Source organism: Peromyscus eremicus, chromosome 1, assembly GCF_949786415.1.
Source record: "Peromyscus eremicus chromosome 1, PerEre_H2_v1, whole genome shotgun sequence".
Taxonomy (NCBI): Eukaryota; Metazoa; Chordata; class Mammalia; order Rodentia; family Cricetidae; genus Peromyscus; species Peromyscus eremicus.
Window position 1 is genome coordinate 82,220,426 of NC_081416.1, and position 18,893 is coordinate 82,239,318.

An 18,893-nucleotide genomic window follows, 5' to 3' on the forward strand; every position below is an offset into this window, starting at 1 on the left:
CGCCCCTCTCCCAGGATTGGCACTGGTCCTCCACCCAGGCACAGGTCCCTGCCCTGCCTTTCCAGCCAGAACAGGAAGGATCGGGTATCCTGGCACCCAGCCGCGCAGCTGCCAGCTTTGCTAGGTGCATTCGCTTCTTCCCACACACTCTAGGAACAACCCCTACAAACTTCTAGACTCTAGAGGATGACTAATGAGGAAATGAACGCTTGGAGACAGTCACTTCCTACAGCAGTGGCTTGGAGTGAAAGTTCTGGGGCCCCGTCTCAGGTGGACTGGCAGCCAAATGCGGGTTTTTAGAGGAATTTAGGGTTTCCCCTTCTCCATACAGATCCAGTTCTGGATTCACCCCCGGAGTTCAAGTCACACAAGTCGGTGAGATACCTCCTAGACTGGAAAGTCTAGGCGTTACGCAAGTGCAAATGTTGGCAGCCAGGGAATCTTAGAGATGGATTATCTCCATTTTACAGATTTAAAAACAAAAATAACAACAACAAAGAAAAATGGAGAGCCAGAGGGCTAAGGGTTATGAATAAACTCAAATTCTCTTCTCAAGGATCCACGGCAGAGAAACCCATGTTTCCTGGTTCCAAATCCAGGCCTGAGGAGCACAATTACTCAGTGGCAGTGCTGTTGGCATTTGAGATGCGATGAGTCTGTTTCTGAGATGTCCTGAGAGCACTGAGGGGTGTCTGGAAGCATTCTTGGGTTCTACCCACGAAATAAATACAAATATGGCAACATCCCCTCCCAGCTGCGATGGCTGAAATGTTTCCAAGGGACTGGGGGATGGCGCAGTCATCTGGTACTCAGAAGCACTGCCTTTGAGCTTACAGGGAAAAACTATGGGCTGGGACTCTGGAGTCCCCATCTCAGGGCCCAAGTCTATCTGTGGCTGTGTGATATTGGTGACCTTACCTCTCATAGGGGAGCATGGGGAGACAAGGGTGTGTCTCTGAAGTTTTTAATTTCAGGCACTCTTGTCCGGCTGCATGCACTTTCTGTAGCTGCAGTATGACACATTCCCACCCCGGGGTGGGGGTGGGGGAGAAAAATGGGCTTGTTTTCCTTAGACCATCAGGCTCTGGTAGATACTGCTGTGGAAAATGGGGGCTTCTTTGGGATTTCAGCTTAAGGGTGCCATCTAGGGGCACCTCTTTGAATCCTCTGCCCCCTCCTACCTCCAGCATTTATTTTTAAAGGTCAGTAGGTTTTGCTTTTCCTGGGGTGTCACTGCCTCTTCTACCATACCTTGTGTTTCTCATCGGGGGCGGGGGGGGGGTCTAGCATCTCTGTAGCATCGAGAACTTGGCTCTTGGTTAACGTTCAAAGGATTCATAAAATAAACCCCTGTGAAGCCTCTCCAAGCTTTCCCGGAGTTTTCTACAGCAATGGACTGAATAGTTTTATCCCTTTGTCCCTCAGTGTGATGGTATTAGGAGGTGGGGAACTTTGGGAAGCCATTAGGTAAGAAGATGAATAGGATTAATGCCTTATAAAGGGAGGAGAGAGGGAGAGTTTTCTTGCCTCTTTCTACTAGAGGAGAGCAGAATAAAAATCTGGCGGTCTAGAATCCTCCCTGTAATCTCGCCATGCTGACATTCAAACTCCCATCCTTTTGAACTATGAGAAATAGTTTCTTGTTTTTCTGTTTTGTTTTGTGGTTGTTTATTTGAATAAGCCACTCAGACTTCAGCCCTTTGTGATAGTAACTCCAATGAGCTAACACACTTTGTCCTGGTTAAGCAATCTTCCTCAGTCCTCTAAGATCTACTCTGACTGCTGGCTCTGAAGAATAGGAAATGAGGAGTGGGGGGAGCAATTCTTTAGCAATGAATTGACTCTGTTACTAGCCAGAGCCAGAACATGACCTAAATCCAGCTGACCTCTCCTCCCTAGGTTGCCAGATTTAGAAATTTGCCTGAAACTATAAGACTCTCAGTTAAATTCCTTTACGAGGCAAACAACTTACAACTTTTTGCTATAAGCATGTCTTATATGTATTTGGGGTATATTTATTTTAAAAGGTATTTTTGCCTTAGAAAAATGCTTACCTGAAATTCTGAGTTACCTGGTCATCTTGAGATTCATCTGGCAACCCTGGGGATTTGGAGCTGAGGACAATGAGGGTCTTAAGGCTGACATCATTTTTTAAAAATAAACAGACAAATGGCCTGAGAGATTAGTTCTCTCTCTCCCTCTTCCTTCCCCTGCCCCTTCTTCCATTTCTCTCTGTGTCTCTCTCTGTCTCTCTAGCTCTTTCTGTCTCTCTCTCTGTCTCTCTCTGTCTCTCTCTCTCTCTCTCTCTCTCTCTCTCTCTCTCTCTCTCTCTCTCTCTCTCTCTCTCCCTCTCTATTCCTTTCCGATCTCTTTTCTCTCTTTGGAGACAGGGTCTCACTTTTAGCCCAGCCTGGCTCTCATTGTTCCTCAGTCTACACATAAGTTTTTAACTAAAGCCTTGATCAGTTTCTATAACCACATTCAAGTCCCAATTTTGCTGTTGACCTATTGGAGTGACTGTAGGCAGGTTGCTTGGTTAGTTAGTTGGGTGGGTGGGTGGTTAGTTTAGTGTCTATATTCCCAAACAAAAAAAAAAAATTAGGAAAATGAGACTTTCTCTTATATTGTTGAGAAGATGCCCTTTATGTAGTGGGCGTGAATACCAGCTGATCACATGTCAGTAAACAGGTCTTCTTGTTTTAATGCCAGTGAACATAACTAGTTTTTAAAGCATTTCAGATGGAGCCTATCTTGCTCCACAGGAGACCATGGACTCATTATTAACATGCTCATCTCTTTCCACTCTTCACATACATGGATGAGAGTCTCTCAGACGTGCAATTCACTGATACAAAGGGCTGACTCTAATCACTCTATGTTTGTGTGTGTGCTGGGCATCAAATCCAGACCTTGTGTGTGATAGGCAAGTGCTCTACTACACTTGAGCCACAGCCCAGACCCTCTACATACTTTATGGTAAGAAATATGAGCATAAGGGACGAAGACAGTCAGGTTATGTGGTGATATTGTGTCCCCCAATATATTGTGCACTCTAATAAACTTATCTGGGGCCAGAGAACAGAACAGCTACTAGACAGACATAGAGGCCAGAAAATGGTGGCACACACACTTTTAATCCTAGCGTTCTGGAGGTAGAGATCCATTTGGATCTCTGTAAGTTCAAAGCCACACTGGAAACAGCCAGGCATGGTGACACACGCCTTTAATCCCAGGAAGTGATGGCAGGAAGCAGAAAGGTTTATAAGGCGTGAGGACCAGGAACTAGAGCCCTGTTAAGCTTTTAGCTTTTAGCAGCAGTTTAGCTTAGATCCATTCAGATGAGGATACAGAGGCTTTCCGTCTGAGGAAACAGGATCAGCTGAAGAATTGGCAAGGTGAGGTTGGCTGTGGCTGGTTCTGTTTCTCTGATCATTCAGCGTTCACCCCAATACCTGGTTCCGGGTTTGTTTTTATTAATAAGACCTTTTAAGATTCGTGTTACAAGGTTATTTTGAAGTATAGAGAGCCAAATCTTGACTGTAAAGTGAGAAAAAAGAAACCGAAGTGTTTGGTGCTGTTAAAAGGAACTGCAAACGTTTGTGCCCTGGGCAGTTGCTCTATAGAAAGAACAGTAAAAAAGCTTCATTCTGTATCTGCTCTGATTAGGACAAGCTAAGGTTGGAAAACTGCATCTCTGCATTGGTTTCCTCCTGATAAAATGGGAGCATCATGAAGTTAAGGAGGAAACTGGATGAAGAAACAGACAGGCACCATAGCGTACTGAAAGAGCTTGATAAGTCTAACTTGGTTTTCAGAGAATTTTGAAAGCAACCATGTGATAAGTGCTCTGAATGTGGAGGCCATGGTGGATCTTAGGTACTCATGTGTGAGAGTATCTGTGCTTGTGTGCCTGTAACTATAATATTGGTGCTAGTCACAACATTCACAAAGAACCTATTGCATTGAGTGACAAGAGTATCCCAACCTGCTCTGGACAGACAGCTACATCTGCTGCGGGTGTAGGTCAGTCGGTAGAGTGTTAGCCTAGCAGGCACTGGGGCTAATCTTCAGTCCTACATAAACTAAATATGGGGGCTTCACACCTGTAATCCCAGCACTAAGGAGATGGAAGCAAATGATCAGAAGTTCAAGGTTATCTTCAGACACTGTCTCGAAATGTGTGTGTGTGTGTGTGTGTGTGTGTGTGTGTGTGTGTGTAAAAGTCACAGGCAAATCAGGGTGAATTTACAGTGTGCAAACTGTTTTAGATGTATTAGCTCATTAAACTTGCAAACAAACCTGATGAGGTGGATACTGACAATATTAACAGCAAATGGTAGGGAATTTGTACATGAAAGCTGACACATTCACTTGACACAAGCTGCACATTACTTAATGGGAAGCTCAGGAGTTAGATCTGAGTTAGACCAGTCCAACTCTAGACTTCAGGGACTCAACCACCAGCCTATGTGCCTTTAGACCTCTCCAAGATTGTGGTCTCTTATTGCTACATTCCAGGGCCATTACTAAACAACTTCTCAAATTCCCTTCTGTCACTACAAAGAGTGACAGCCTCCTAAAGAGAGCCAGCAGGTCAAGCCCAGTCTTGTGCTGAAGCATGGAAGAGGCCCCTCCTCTTAGCAACAGACGCTAAAGCCTGGTTACCCACCACAAGGCCTGGGGACACACTTCATTACTGTTAAAACTGCTCAGGGAAGATGGGGAAATAGTCTAGGATCCCAGGGGTGTTATTCGGGATAGCAAGCTCCCTCTTCTGTATATTAATATGTAACGGTGCTTCAATTTTGTCCTCTGCAGAGACTTCAGGCTGTTCTAGGAAGTTCCAAGAAACCTACTGAAAAGAAACAAAGAGCAAATCCTGCAAGGAGTGGGGACTGGAGGAGGACTCCTGGAGAATGCCATGCTACCTCTTCATTCTGTGTCTTTCCTTCTCTCCCTTTCTGCCAGGGAACTCCCTGGGATACCAAGGTCTATGACCTCAGAGAAGCAGCTCTGTGTCAGAGCTTCCAGAGTGTATGAAAATTCTGCTGCTGGCATTGTCCCCATTCTGCTCTAAGGAATCACAGATTTCAAAGCAGCTGGATGGGAGAGACTGATCCTCGGAGAAACTGAGAACTCCTTAGTCTTTCTTTAATAGGTACAATTAGAACAGGCACCATGAGCTACACTGATTGCTCATCTCAGAAGGTGGGTGTGACATTTAAGGTGTGTTTTTCTGTACTTGTGTCTTCAACATGAAGGGAATTGAGAGTGTGGGGGAGGAGGGACATTTCACACAGAGAGATTGCCATGTTAGATTCCTTTGACCTAGAAAGTGTGTTGATCACATTTTTTCAATTCTACTCTGAAATTTTGCAGGTAGAACCCGTTGTTCATTTCCCTTCTAATGCCATCAGACCACACACTCCAGCAGGCAGGTCCTACCTTTGAGTGCACATTCTGGAGTGCACTCTGACATAGTCTTAGGGCTGGGGACATGATGGCTGAGTGGATAAGAGCGCTTACTGCACAGCGTGAGGACTTGAATTCATCCCCCAGACCTGGGTTTAAATAGGTGTGGATGCATGTAGCTGTAACCCCAGCACTGGGTGGGGGTTAGGGTCAGAGGCAGTCATTGCTGGGGCTTACTGGCCACCAGCTTAGTTCCAGGTTCAGTGATAAACCTGGTCTCAAGGGAATAAGATGGAAAGGGACAGAGCAAGATATTTGACACCTGCTCTGGCTTCTGCCTATACATGGGTAAGCACACCCTCACATATATTACTAATTAAAAAATGTTTAATTTTAAAAAGTCTCAGATAGGCATGGAAGTACCTTGTAATCTTACCACTTGGGAGACTGAGGCAAGAGGATTGTGTGTTCCAAGGCAGTCTGGACTATGTGCTCTCAAAACAAGAACAACCTTATGAGAAATCAGAGGCTTGGCCCTGATTTGGATTGATCCAGATTTGGAGTGTCATGGTGGAGAACCATAAGAGCTCTATTTTTAAGCTGGAGTAGAATGGTTCTGGTGTAGCAGGTCCACGGACACCATCATGTGCAATCTGAAATAAACTGAACTGGGTGTGCCGGTTTATGCCAGTAGTCTCTGCACTTGGGAAGCCAAGCAGCTGAGACCAGCCTGAGGTGCTAGTAGACTCCACCTTAAAAATGAACAAATAAGCAAACAGACTGCCCCAGAGCAACAGTTCTGCCCAATCCACATGCAAGAATCTTGGATAAAAAAAGCCAGGAGGCCAAGATTTGAAGTACCCAGAGGAGCATTTAAAGTAGGAACCTTATAAAATTAGAACTGTTACATATCTAAGCCCATGCTCTCAAATGAAAACTCCCCAAAACTTATCAAAGAAGACACTGGGACATTCATGCTGTTAGCACACCATTTTGCATAGTAGGAAGCTGTTACAGTACTCCCCATTTCCTCCCATCAAGAGTGCTCCCTCAGAGAATTCCTAGCCAGAAACAGTCAAGAAAACGCTCCATTGTGTTGTGGAATTGATTCCTTCCTACGTGTGCTGTCCTGTTTATCATGTGTCTGTCCCACGGATGTCTTGGTCTGAGCCCATGAACTAGCTTAAAGATGAACGTGTTTCTGTAGAGGTTCTCATCTTCTGCCAACTGCCTCATATTTGCTTTTTTCATAAGCCCAAGAATGGCTTCTCTGTCTGCTTGTGGGATATGGTATCTCTCTTCTCTGGCCTGAGCTTTCTGAGTCAGCTGTCTTCATGTCTACCTCTAGACTGACCCTTTCTCAGGATGGGAAGATAGACATAAAATTCAGTGTGCCTCACACCTCAGAGGATCTCTGGGTTCAGGCAACCAAGAAGTCAAGTTAGACACAGGGTTTCCACTGATGTCACCAAGATGCTTCTCTTGCTGGTGATTTTGCCAGCTTCCATTTTGCATCATTTTAAAGCACATTTTCTCCATGTGAGGCAGAGATGACTGTGGGAATACTGAGCATAAGCTGCCTCTCAATGAATGACACTATTGAAAGAAGCTGTGGCTTTCTCTGGAGCTCTGACAAAAGTCTGAGGAAATACCCTGGTCAAACGCTTGGCTCACATGCCGCCCTCTAGCCAATCACCATGGATAGGAAAATGGAGCCGTCTGATTGGTCTCATGCCCAGAGCCAGAGGCTAGGACCAGCCATGTTGTGCCACATAGATTGAAATTGGAGTAGACCAGATTTTCCCACCAGGTCTGTATTCTACTTCTGGTGGGAGGATTAACTTTCCTATTAGCACTGAAATCAGGGTTACTCCACAGTGAACAGAAACACAATTACCAAGACCCCTCCCAGATAATGTTAACATTCTCCCTGACTCCACAAGGTCAGGGCTTTTGCATTCAGTTGCTCTTTCCTGCTCTTGTGACTTACTCAAGATGTTCGGGTTTGCTGGTGTTTGTTGCTCTTTGAATGAAGATTTTTATTTAAAACAGATTTTAAAATCTAGGCCAAAGGAGAGCTTGCCACTGACCACAAATTCTTCTTGCTTGCAATGACACAATGCAGACAGCCCTGTCGACACATGTCTTGTAGCTGGGACCTTAAAAGAAATAATGAATGCCTTCATAGCCTTGAAAGTGCCCTGACCAGACTCTTCTTTGGTTGGTACTGTACCTGCTCTGGATGACCAGATTCATTTCCAGTTGACTCTGGAGCTTTTCCTGTTTTGTTTGCCTCGTTGATCAGATCTGGCATGGATTTCAGTCATCAAGGAGGGAATTCGTGGAGATAACTGCTTAGCTCTCAGGTCCTTGAGGTTGAGGTTGAGAACAAAGAGGCCGCTGTGATTTAGACCAGCATATTAAAGCTGGGTATGATAGTTCATGACTGAAATCCCAACACTTCGGAGGCTGAGACAGGAGGATTTTGAGTTTGTGGCCAGCCTGAGTTATGAGTCCCTATCTCAAAAAAAAAATTAAACAATAAAAAAGATCAGTATACTAAGTTCTGTAAGATGAAAATAACAAGGTCATTGGTTCTCAAGAGCATCAGGCTTGTAGTGGAGACCAAGCAGCTCTACTCTGAATAAGCGTCCATTGGCCAACCACTGGTAATAGTCTTTGAGAAACACTGAATTGGGCTGTGAGATCAGTGAACCCATTCCATGTTTTCAAAGATCTCAAGCTAAAAGTACCTCTATGATCATGGCTTTGCCTGTTCTCATTTAATTTTTGGTCCCATGACCAAAGTAAATTTGCCCTGTAAAGGGTTCTTGCCATTCCTGATATTTCTGGGGTGAAGGGTGATGCATGTTTAAAAGCTATTGCCCTAGAAGGCAAGTCTGACTCTTGGTGTCTGGGATGTGTTACATACCATTCTGGCTCTTGATTTGATCAGCTAGAATGGGACTGCCACCAAAAGTCCCTTAAGGTTTTGCACGCCTGACATACAATCATTTGGATTTTGGGTAGACAATGTTGCTTATTTAATGATACAGGAGCTCCAGGGGAGTTAAATGGAGGTTAGGGGTTATCAGTGAGGGGTTAGTTAGGCTTGGTGACTCATGACTAATAGGGAAGGAATCCTATGCCCCTCTTCCACTCCAACCTGCACCAGTAATACAGCAATGTTGCATGCCATGATTTGCAGATCCAAGTAAATAAAAATCTCTATCACAATGTCTCATCTCACACCAGAGCTGGTCTACAGTCACATTCTAGGGCTAAAGTAAGAACCAACATTGGCCTTGAAAGTAAAGAACAGCAGAACCTCCCCATAAGTACAGCAGAGTCTCTACCACAGCCTCAGACACAATGCTGAGTCTTCAGACAAAAACCTCACACAATGCTGTGCAGCTTACAACCACTTTCGGCTCTGTTCAGGGGAGGCACATGGGCACTGAAAGTGACTGTGGCTGTTCATCCTCATCTGAGGCTCACACCCAAATGTACACTGACTGATGAGAGGGGGCTCCTACACCCATGTTTTCTGAGGAAATCACAGAGAGTTGCTTACATGCTTGTTAAACATGCAAAAGATGACAAGCCATGAGTATGATTTTAATCAAAATATTGAATATGTGAAATGCAAGAGTCAACTTTTAAAAGCTATCCACTTTGGGGACCCGACAAGATGGCTCAGCAGGTCAAGGAGCTTGTCCTGCAAGCTTGGTGACATGGGCTCAATCCCTAGAACTCACATAAAAGTGGAAGGAGAGAATCAATTCCACAAAGTTGTCCACTGATTTCCAACACACAAGATGCCATGGCACACACACCCACATCATGCACACACACACACACACACACATACATACACACCATGCACACACTCGATACTACTACTACTACTACTACTAATAATAATAATAATAATAATAAATGAATAAAAATGAAAGGAAGTTCACTTTTAATCCTACCCAGGGTTGGATAGGAGGCACACTCAAAGCTTGGGCTTTTTCTGAAGGGTAGGGAAAATAAACAGATTGTCTGTAAAAGAAAAGCCAGAGAGGAGATGCTGTAGAACAGACAGACTGATGACTTAAAAACAGAAATATTCCTGTATAACAGATGGAGGGGCCTGAGCAGCACTGTGTGCATAAAACTTCTGGGGACCTCTGCAGTTCTCACCCTCTCCAGAGGCCCAGAAATCTCTCCCAATTCCTGAAGAGAGCCTTTGTTCCCATTTCCCACAGCTTGCCAAAAATGACTCCATACATCATATGAGCCACTCCCAGGCTAGGCCAGAGCTGCCCCCTCTGCCTGTGTCTGCAAATGAGGAGCCATCTGAACTTTATGAGGTGAGTACCCATGGCTGCCTGCTCTTCTGCTGAGGAAGAAGATCCGGGGAACATACCTCGCCTGTGTAGGTATTCGTTTGGGTTCTAGTGAATGCAAACAGTCTTGGCAAGTGGGACTAATAGCTCTCATCACTTCGTCATCAGAAGACGCTGCAGCAGTATGAGAAGAGAGGTTTGTGTTAGGATGAAAGTGTGTTTGCACCTGGCCTTGCCATTTTCCCACCGTGTTACAGAGATCTACTTCAGGATCTTCACTTGTAAAGTGAGAATCGTTACATGCCTCTCACTACCATGTCCATGAAGAATAAAAGTTTATTGTCCCCTAACTCTTGGGTGTTGAATGCCAGCTGTTTTCCTTGGCTTCATAAATCTTCCACTGGGCAGAGAAGTATCCATGCACTTTGTGTTTCCCCGGGTGTGCAGAAGGTAGAAACACAGCACATAGCATGTGAAACTCCATCTCAGCTGGAGCAGAGCCCAGGCTCACAGAGATGTCTCTGACTGTGTCTCCTTTACATTATTGTCCTTGCAGACTGTCATGTCTCACAGTTTTTATCCCCCTTTGATGCAACGTACATCCTGGACCCTGGCTGTGCCCTTCAAAGAACAGGACTGCCACCGTGGACCCAGTGACTCCATTGGCAACAACTATTCCTTGACGGCCCGGGACATGAAACTGAAAGACCTACTGAAGGTCTACCAACCAGTCACCATCAATGTCCCTAGGGACAAGACCAGTCAGGGGCTACCATTAGGTACTTGTGACAATATGCTGTATTTTGTGCAGAATGGGGCTTTGAAGTGAAGCTTCTGCTCCTGGGTTTTCATCCTGGCTCTGCCCTTTATTGAACCTAATAGCTTCATAGAGCCTCACTCTTGCCATCTATGAAGTGGAAATTACTGTAATGGCTACGGTTTATGCATCCTTTGCAGACACCAGTACTGTTTAATGTACTTAAACTACCGATGTCTACATCACAGATTACCCCAAAATGTCATGACTTAAATCAAATCCTATCCGTCATCTCTCTGTGTCTACAGGTGAGATCTTTGTGTTTGGTTTAGTTGAGTAGTTCAAGCTCAAGATCTCTCACAATCATGTAATCAAGGTGCAACCAAGACCATAGTCATCAAAATACACGGAAAGGATTCTCCTCCAGGCTTGCATTCTTGAGTTCTTGTTGACTGTTGGCCATCATCAGTGCCTTGCCACATGGCCTCTCCAGAGGGTAGCTTACACCATGGCTTCTGACTTCCATTGGAGTCAGTAAAAGAGGGAGTAAGACAGAGCCAGTGCCTCAGATACCACAGAAAATTTTTGAAAATTAACCTTAGAACTGGCACTTTTACCATAGTCTGTTTGTTAAAAATGAATCACCAGGTCCAGCTTCACATTAAACTCATATCACGGAGTGGGGATCATAGGAGGGGGTCCATTTTGGAAGCTGTTTACCACAGTGTCTTACAGATATTAACTTATTGCATCCCACCAAATATACATATATTTGCTTACAGAACCCTTTTGTGATTTTTGTTAGGTACATTTTGGAGCCACTCAGTCTGTCTCAAACCCTTTCATATTTTCCACTTTTCCCTCTGTGATATAAGTGAATTCCTCAGCTGTGACCTTCTAACTCACTAATTTTCTCTTCAGCTCTGCTCAAGAGTTTCTTTGTTTCTTTTTGTGTGTGTATGCGTCTGTATGTGTGTTTGTGTATCTGTGTGTTTGTGTGTGTGTTTGTGTATGTGTCTTATGTGTGTATGTGTTTGTGTGTGTATCTGTGTGTGTGTCTGTGTGTGTGTTTGTGTGTGTATCTGTGTGTGTGTGTGTGTTTGTGTGTGTATCTGTGTATGTCTGTATGTGTCTGTGTGTGTCTGTGTGTGTGTGTGTGTGTGTGTCCTAGTTTTATTTCTGTTGCTGTGATAAAAACACCCCAAACCAAAGAACTCAGGGGAAGAAAGGGCTAATCTGGCTCATAACTCCAGATTACAGTCCATTATGACAGGGAGGTCAAAGCAGTAACTAAGAGCGTCACATTTACAGTCAGAACAAAGAGAGACTGAAACATGGGTCTGCTGCATCCTCAGCGAGCTTTCTGGACTCGTAAACTGTCAGGACCAGCCCTTGAAATGGTGCTATCCACTTTCAGAGCTGGTCTTCCCACCCCTGTTAACAATCAAGACAGTCCCCCACAGACAAGTCCACAGGCCAGCCTGATCCAGAAAATTCCTCATTAAGACTGTCCTGCAGGTGATTCTAGGCAGTATCACCTTGGCGGTTAAAACTAACCAGCAGAGATTGCAGCATACATCTTTCCATTTTCAGATTTCTAACAGGTTCTGTTGTGATTTTCCCCTGATTTCTTATTCTGTTTTTATGGCACTAGGCCTAAGAACATCATGTGGAGGATCCCTTGAAGTAGTCCTCATCAGTGTTGCTCATTGCTCGAATACACACTCATGTCTCTAGGATGTCATCTTTGCAGATTACTGCTTCAAGGACACAGAGCAAACATTAAATACCCTGGGTGGGAGAGCTCACCTGGACACTTAGGCTTAATGTTCTAATTGCTAATACTATGACTCTTGTTTAAGCCTGTTTGAGTTTTCATAACAAAGTGCATAGTCTGGGTAGCTTAGAAACAACAGAAATATTTTAATCACATTCTGGAAACTGAAAAGTCTAAGGCCAAAAAAGCAACAAATTCAGTATGTGAAGAGGGCTTATCTGGTTTAGAAATGCTGTATCCTTTTTTTCTTTTTATTAAAAATTTTTCATACAATATGTTTTGATCATTCCCTTCCCCCATCCTCCCAGATCCTCCCTGCCTCCCTACCCATCCAACTCTTTATATTCTCTCTCTCTCTCTCTCTCTCTCTCTCTCTCTCTCTCTCTCTCTCTCTCAAAAGAATCAAAACAAGGGCTGGAGAGATGGCTCAGAGGTTAAGAGCACCGACTGCTCTTCCAGAGGTCCTGAGTTTAATTCCCAGCACCTACATGGTGGCTCACAACCATCTGTAATGAGATCTAGCACCCTCTTCTGTATACATAATAAATAAATAAATCTTAAAAAAACAAAACAAAACAAGAAAAACAATAAGACAAAAATAACAAAACAAAAAACACCCTGCACCCTGTCCCACCTTGTCCACTCCCCTTAATAGTCTCCCAGACATCCTTGCAGACAGAGAATGGCTCAAGGCTTCCCATTCCTGATGTCTTTCTTTCTCCAATCTCACAGTATCTAAAACCTCGTCAGAGCCCACCAAGAAGAAAATGAAGTTCTCCTTCAAAGTCAAGGAGGATGCTACCGGGTAAGGTGTCACTGTGGGTGCCATGGAACAGAGAAGATTGGACTGGGCAAGTCATATTCTGAAAAGCTGGGCAGTGGTGGCACATGTCTTTAATCCCAGCACTCTAGAGGCAGAGGCAGGTGGATCTCTGTGAGTTAAAGGCCAGCCTGGTCTACATAGTGAGTTCCAGGACAGCCAAGTCTGCACTGAGAAACCCTGTCTCAAAAAAATCTAAAGAAAAAAAAAGTCATATTCTGCTTCTTGGCTTGAAGGCATTATCAGACAGACAGTAGCTCATTTTCCCCACCAATCTTTCAAGCCTCTATATAGAGTACGTTAATGAACTGAGTAAAGCCAGTGTTCACAGCATGGGAAGTGTTACATATCTGGGTCACCCAAGGTGCACACATTCGACGTCACTAGACGACACAAGAGAGAAGGGATTCCCTTACAATCCTAAGAGCAGAACTGTGCCAACCTTTCAGGATGCCCGTGGCCTCCAAACACCCGTCATCCTTGCCCACGAAGTGTAACACGGACACGTGGTCGAGCCACCCAGGAAGCAGACCAATGAGTCCAGAACAACAGATGGATGTGATGTTGCAAGGGGAGATGGAAATAGAACGTAAAGAGAAAAAACCATCCGAGTTAGACCTGGAGGTACTTCCTTACTGGGGCCCTCAACTTGATAAATATTAGCTTGGAGTCTGAGTGACTCAAAGCAGTGAATGGCAGAGTCACCTGGGGGAATGTTAAAAGAATCCTGAAGCCCAGACTCCACCACAGACCACTGACTGAGGATTTGCATGTGTGTATGTTTGTTTCCTCCATGTGAGGGGGAGGGGCGTGTGGAGCTGCAGAGCTCAAGAACCGGTGGTTTGTGAGTCCCTAGCACATAGCTTCCCATATGGCAGCCCATGGGGTGGGCGGTGGCCAAATTTCTTCAAAACAAGAAAGGACACTCAGTTAAATCTGAATTTCAGATAAACAATGAAGACGGTTTTTTGGTGTGAGTAAACTACTGTGTTCTGTAGTGTTTCCGGCAACCCTATCAATCATAAGCAGAATGCAGCCTGTGAATGTGTTTTTGAAAATGGGGGAAATCCCTAATGAGGGAGCTGTGCAACCCCTCTCAGGAAAACTAAAACACTCAGAGCTGAGCAGTTGTCTTCTCCTTCAGTGAGGAGCACCTGCCCCATGCAGGTGACCTTGTCACATGCAGTGCGTGTGAAGTGACTGGCTTTGGAAGCATGGTGGCAAGGGACCAAAGACATGGACGGCTGCTGTGTGAACTGGGGCCCTCCGCTGCTTGGCTGGTGGGTGGAACAGGTGCCCACAGCCACTCGGTCGTGACCTTTCCTTGCTTTGTTTATGGAAGAGATATTATTACTACTTGACCAACGGCATCCGAAAAGACATGATTGCCCCCGAGGACGAGGAGGTCATGGTGCGAATTTACAAGCTGATTCCGAAGGTGCTGCTGTCAATCCCATCCCTGGAACCCCTGCAGGTCGCACTCAGGTCCGAGAAGGAGAATGACTATTACTGTAGCCTCATGAAAAGCATCGGTAAGGCTGGGCTTAAGTGGGCCCACGGCTTAAGTGGGCTTAAGAGCGCACTGCCCTGGCTCTGTGTGTCGATCACTTTGTTGTTGCTGTGTGATGAGACAGCCGGAAAAAATCAGCTCAGAGGAGGAAGGGTTCGTTTTGTCTCGTGGCTTCAGAGGTCTGGGGACACGATCAGCTGCCTCTATTGCTTTTAGGCGGTGATAGAGCAGAGTGTCACACAGGGGCCTATGGTGCCATCTGTGCGCTGCTCCCTCATCCCATCCAGGAAGCAGAGAGAGAAAGAACATGCGTGTGCTAACAGGCTTCTTCCTTTGGCTTTGGCTCTATGCGGGCTGCCATCCTACTAGATGGCCTGTAACTGTATCCTCAGTTACTGGCTCACATGCCAGTCACCTCTGGAAACATTCTCACAGACACACCCAGGCGTGCACTGTACTAATCTCTCAGGCATCATTCAGTCCAATCAAACTGACAATCAAGATCAATTCTCTTGGCCATTTTTTTTTAATCAGTCACCACCCTAATTTCACTGAACTCACCCCAAAATAACCATGTAACTTTTAATTCAAATGTCTCTTCATCCTGGTCACCATCGCGAATGTCTCCTTTTGAACTAAGCGACTTTGCACAGGCATGCTCATGCAGACCTTGCTAAAAAAGCAGCTTCTGGTTTAGAAAGAAGTGCATCTTGGGTAATACCCAAGATTCAGCATGAATGACAAGCTTCAGGTGGCTCAGATGTGACAGGTGTTGCACTGTAGGCACCCACACTTCAAAACGTGGCTCCAGACCTTCCCCTTCCCCTACGCGGGCGGCTTTTCTCTGCTCCCCTCAACTGTCCCCTCCTCCTCTGCAGTCCTGGTGCCTCCACTTTCAGCTCATCCTGGCTCACCAGTCCCCCACCCCCCCCCACCCCCCGCCCCACCCCCACCCCCCACCCCACCCCCCACCCCCGCACTGTGCCTTTGTTTCTCTGCTGCTGTCCTCTCCTATTGGTAGCTTTGGACTCCATTTTCAGACCCTTAGCTTTTGTATAGTGATGGGTGTATCACTGCTCCTCCTCTATCCTAAGCCCAGTGTCTTGTACATTCAGTAGATCACACTAGGAGGCATTTAAGGGCAGGTGATATGAGAGAGAAAGGGGAAGGGTGATCCTGTTATTTTCCTGCCTTGTTGTCACACCTTTACCAAAATGTCTAGCTGTTTCTGTTTTCCTAACTTTGTGATGAGGTCAGTGTAATAGCTCTTCGTCTGTTGTCGCACAGAACCCGTCTCTAGGAATAAACCTGTAAGGTCGTTTGCTTCTAGCTCCAACTTGCTTCTCTAGCCATATAGCTTCCTCAGCATCACCACTTGCACCTGATGTGTCTACCACAGCATGGCTCACAGCCCTTTGAGCAGACTGACACCTTACCTCCACACACAACATTCCTCTGTCCCCAGCGTTCTTCCGATACTAAGCTCATATTCATTCTTCATGGTGCAGCATAACTGTGACCCTACCAAGATTTCACCAATCTTTCTTTCCCAACAAAACACATTTGCTATCTAAATTTCCATTTATAAGTGTCTGGTGCTGCTCACTGTATTGATTTATGTTTGTGTAATTATCTTGGTGAGAGAAGTCAATTAATCACTAATGGAGTACCAGCAGGTACTAATGCACTGTCGCAGGAAAAGGAGGACTCACCCTCAGAATCCAAGTGCTGGACACTGTGGAGTCACACTCCTTCCAGTGAAGTGTTTTCAGAAAGAAAACAGCTTATACCAACAGAATGTCCTCTCCCACTTAAGTCACACCCAATGGATTACCCCTGTCCTGGCCAAGGAGGATGCATTTCCAGGTGTAAATGGACAGAGACTCATTTCCATTCTAAGTGTATGAAAGCTAGGAGCACAGGGTGTTTAAAGACCCTGCCTGATAGGGTGACCTCTCTCTCCACTCTAGTTGACTACATCCTCATGGACCCAATGGAGAAGAAAAGGCTGTTTATCGAGAGCATCCCTCGCTTGTTTCCTCACAGAGTGATCCGGGCCCCTGTGCCCTGGCACAACGTCTACCAGAGCGCCAAGAAGTGGAATGAGGAGCATTTGCACACAGTGAACCCCATGATGTACAACCTCAAAGAACTGTGGTTTGCGGAGTAAGACATGGCCCCTGGCCTTTGGGTCCTTTTCTTTACTGTTCTGCACATAAGTGAACCTCTTCAGTATGGCACAGTGACAGTAGCCCTTGTTCTACAGTGGAGTGGGCCCATCAAAGATCCTAGACAGAAAGTGTGTGGGTTGTGAGTGTGAACCTACCTACAGGTATAAGGAGCCCTCCTTTGACTTCCCAAAATACATTTCCCCATCTGTAAGCCCTGGAGCATGGTGGGTATACATTTTGAGCCATTAAGTTCCTGTCCAAATCTTAGCTCTGTTTTGTAGGTAGATGGCTGTGATACCTCCCATCTCTGGGCTTTGCTTTCTTGGTCTCCAAGGTTGAAATAATAAGAGTTCCTACTTGGGAGGGATGTTAAGAGGAATTAGTAACTCAGCACAAAGTACTTAGTACCTGATAAAACTTAAGTCCCCAAGAGGAATCATTTGCCCATCACCTGCACTATAGCGCCTGTCACCCTCAACTACAACGCTATGCTTCCCTCTGTCTCTCCTCTTGAGAAGGATGAAGGTTTGGGTCTGTTTTTTCTCCATGGAGTTCATTTGGCAAGCTATGATCTCTCAGTTGTGTTTATCAATAATTATATTCACTGCCAGAATTACAGGAATCAAGATGAGATGGAAGAAGGCCCCTTTTTTCCTTTCAAGTTTCAAAACTTGAGAAATGAAGTTGTCTCTTGTTACACATAGAAAAGCTTTACTTGGTTTACACTTCCATAATATGATAATATGATATCACTATTCATCATCAAAGGAAGTCAGAACAGGAACTCAAACAGGGCAGGAAACTGGAGGCAGGAGCTGATGCAGAGGCCATGGAGGAGTGCTGCTTACTGGCTTGCTCCTCATGACTTGCTCAGCCTGCTTTCTTGTAAAATCCAGGACCACCAGCTCAGCAATGGCACCACCCACAATGGGCTAGGTCCTCCCCCTTCAGTCACTAATTAAGAAAATGCCCTACAGCTAGATATGATAGAGGCTTTTTGTTTGTTTGTTTGTTTGTTTGTTTGTTTGTTTTTTTCGAGACAGGGTTTCTCTGTGTAGTTTTGGTACCTGTCCTGGATCTCGCTCTGTAGACCAGGCTGACCTCGAACTCACAGAGATCCACCTGCCTCTGCCTCCCAAGTGCTGGGATTAAAGGTGTGCGCCACCACTGCCCGGCTAGAAGTATTTTCTTAATTGAGGTTTCCTCCTCTCAGATGACTTTAGCTTGGATCAAGTTGACATAAAACTATCCGGCACATTGATGAACTTCCTCTAGCAATTCTCCACCTCCTCAGTATTCCACATACTCCCAAATGGTGACACCAACTGGGGAGCAAGTGTTCAAATACATGAGCCTATGGAGGAAATTCTCATTCAAACCACCACACTGACCCCTTTAAATGGGCATTAAGTAGTTTTTAGGTTCTTCACAAGTTTGTGCCACATGCACCACTCTAATTCAAGGATTTTTCTGTCATTCACACTCAATCTACCCCTTCAGCACCTGGCAACCATAATCTTCTTTGCCTCAGTAGATCTGCAGATTATGCATGTGTAACATATACTGAATCATCCATTATATGGTCCTTTGTGTCCACACATAAATACAATATTCTCAACATCTGTTCACAGAGAAGCAAATATCAGTAACCAACATTTCTTCTTATGACTGAATAATATTCCATAGTTTGTCTCTACCATATTTTGTTTATCCGTTTTATTAGTTATTTGAGGGGAGAGGAGAGCATGTGATTTTTTTTAATAGGCTCCTCAAGAAAAGTATGAATCAGAAGGGAAAGTTCACTGAAAGGTCAGACTAATGACTCACTGCAGCTCATTAGAAAAGTCAAGGACACAAAGTCATCATGAAGAAAGATTTGTCAAGGAAACTACATCATGGTTGTCCTGTGTGATGCAAACTCATTCTAAGAGGACAGAAATAACCTAAGGTGTCTTTGTGACTGGTAAAGTTTGTGGATTTGGAGGCTACAAAGAGATTGGTCTGAGGGAAAAGTGGAGAACCTGGTTCTATCCATGCAAGAAGTTGGTTAGGATTCAAGTAAAGATGAGTAGGGTGGAGACGTGTTGGATGTCTGTGTGATGAGAAAGACTC

At 45.1% G+C, this 18,893-nt stretch overlaps 1 protein-coding gene across 1 annotated transcript in view; it reads left to right on the forward strand.

Moving 5' to 3' along the window:
• Positions 1-5,051: 5,051 nt before the first annotated feature.
• The window catches only part of Dnah3 (dynein axonemal heavy chain 3), a 160,887-nt gene continuing 147,045 nt past the window's right edge, over positions 5,052-18,893 (forward strand). Inside the window, 7 exon segments of the mRNA XM_059267791.1 lie at positions 5,052-5,208; positions 9,666-9,770; positions 10,303-10,525; positions 13,013-13,085; positions 13,550-13,724; positions 14,443-14,632; positions 16,581-16,776. Coding sequence (XP_059123774.1) covers positions 5,179-5,208; positions 9,666-9,770; positions 10,303-10,525; positions 13,013-13,085; positions 13,550-13,724; positions 14,443-14,632; positions 16,581-16,776 — 992 coding nt within the window. The 5' untranslated portion in view covers positions 5,052-5,178.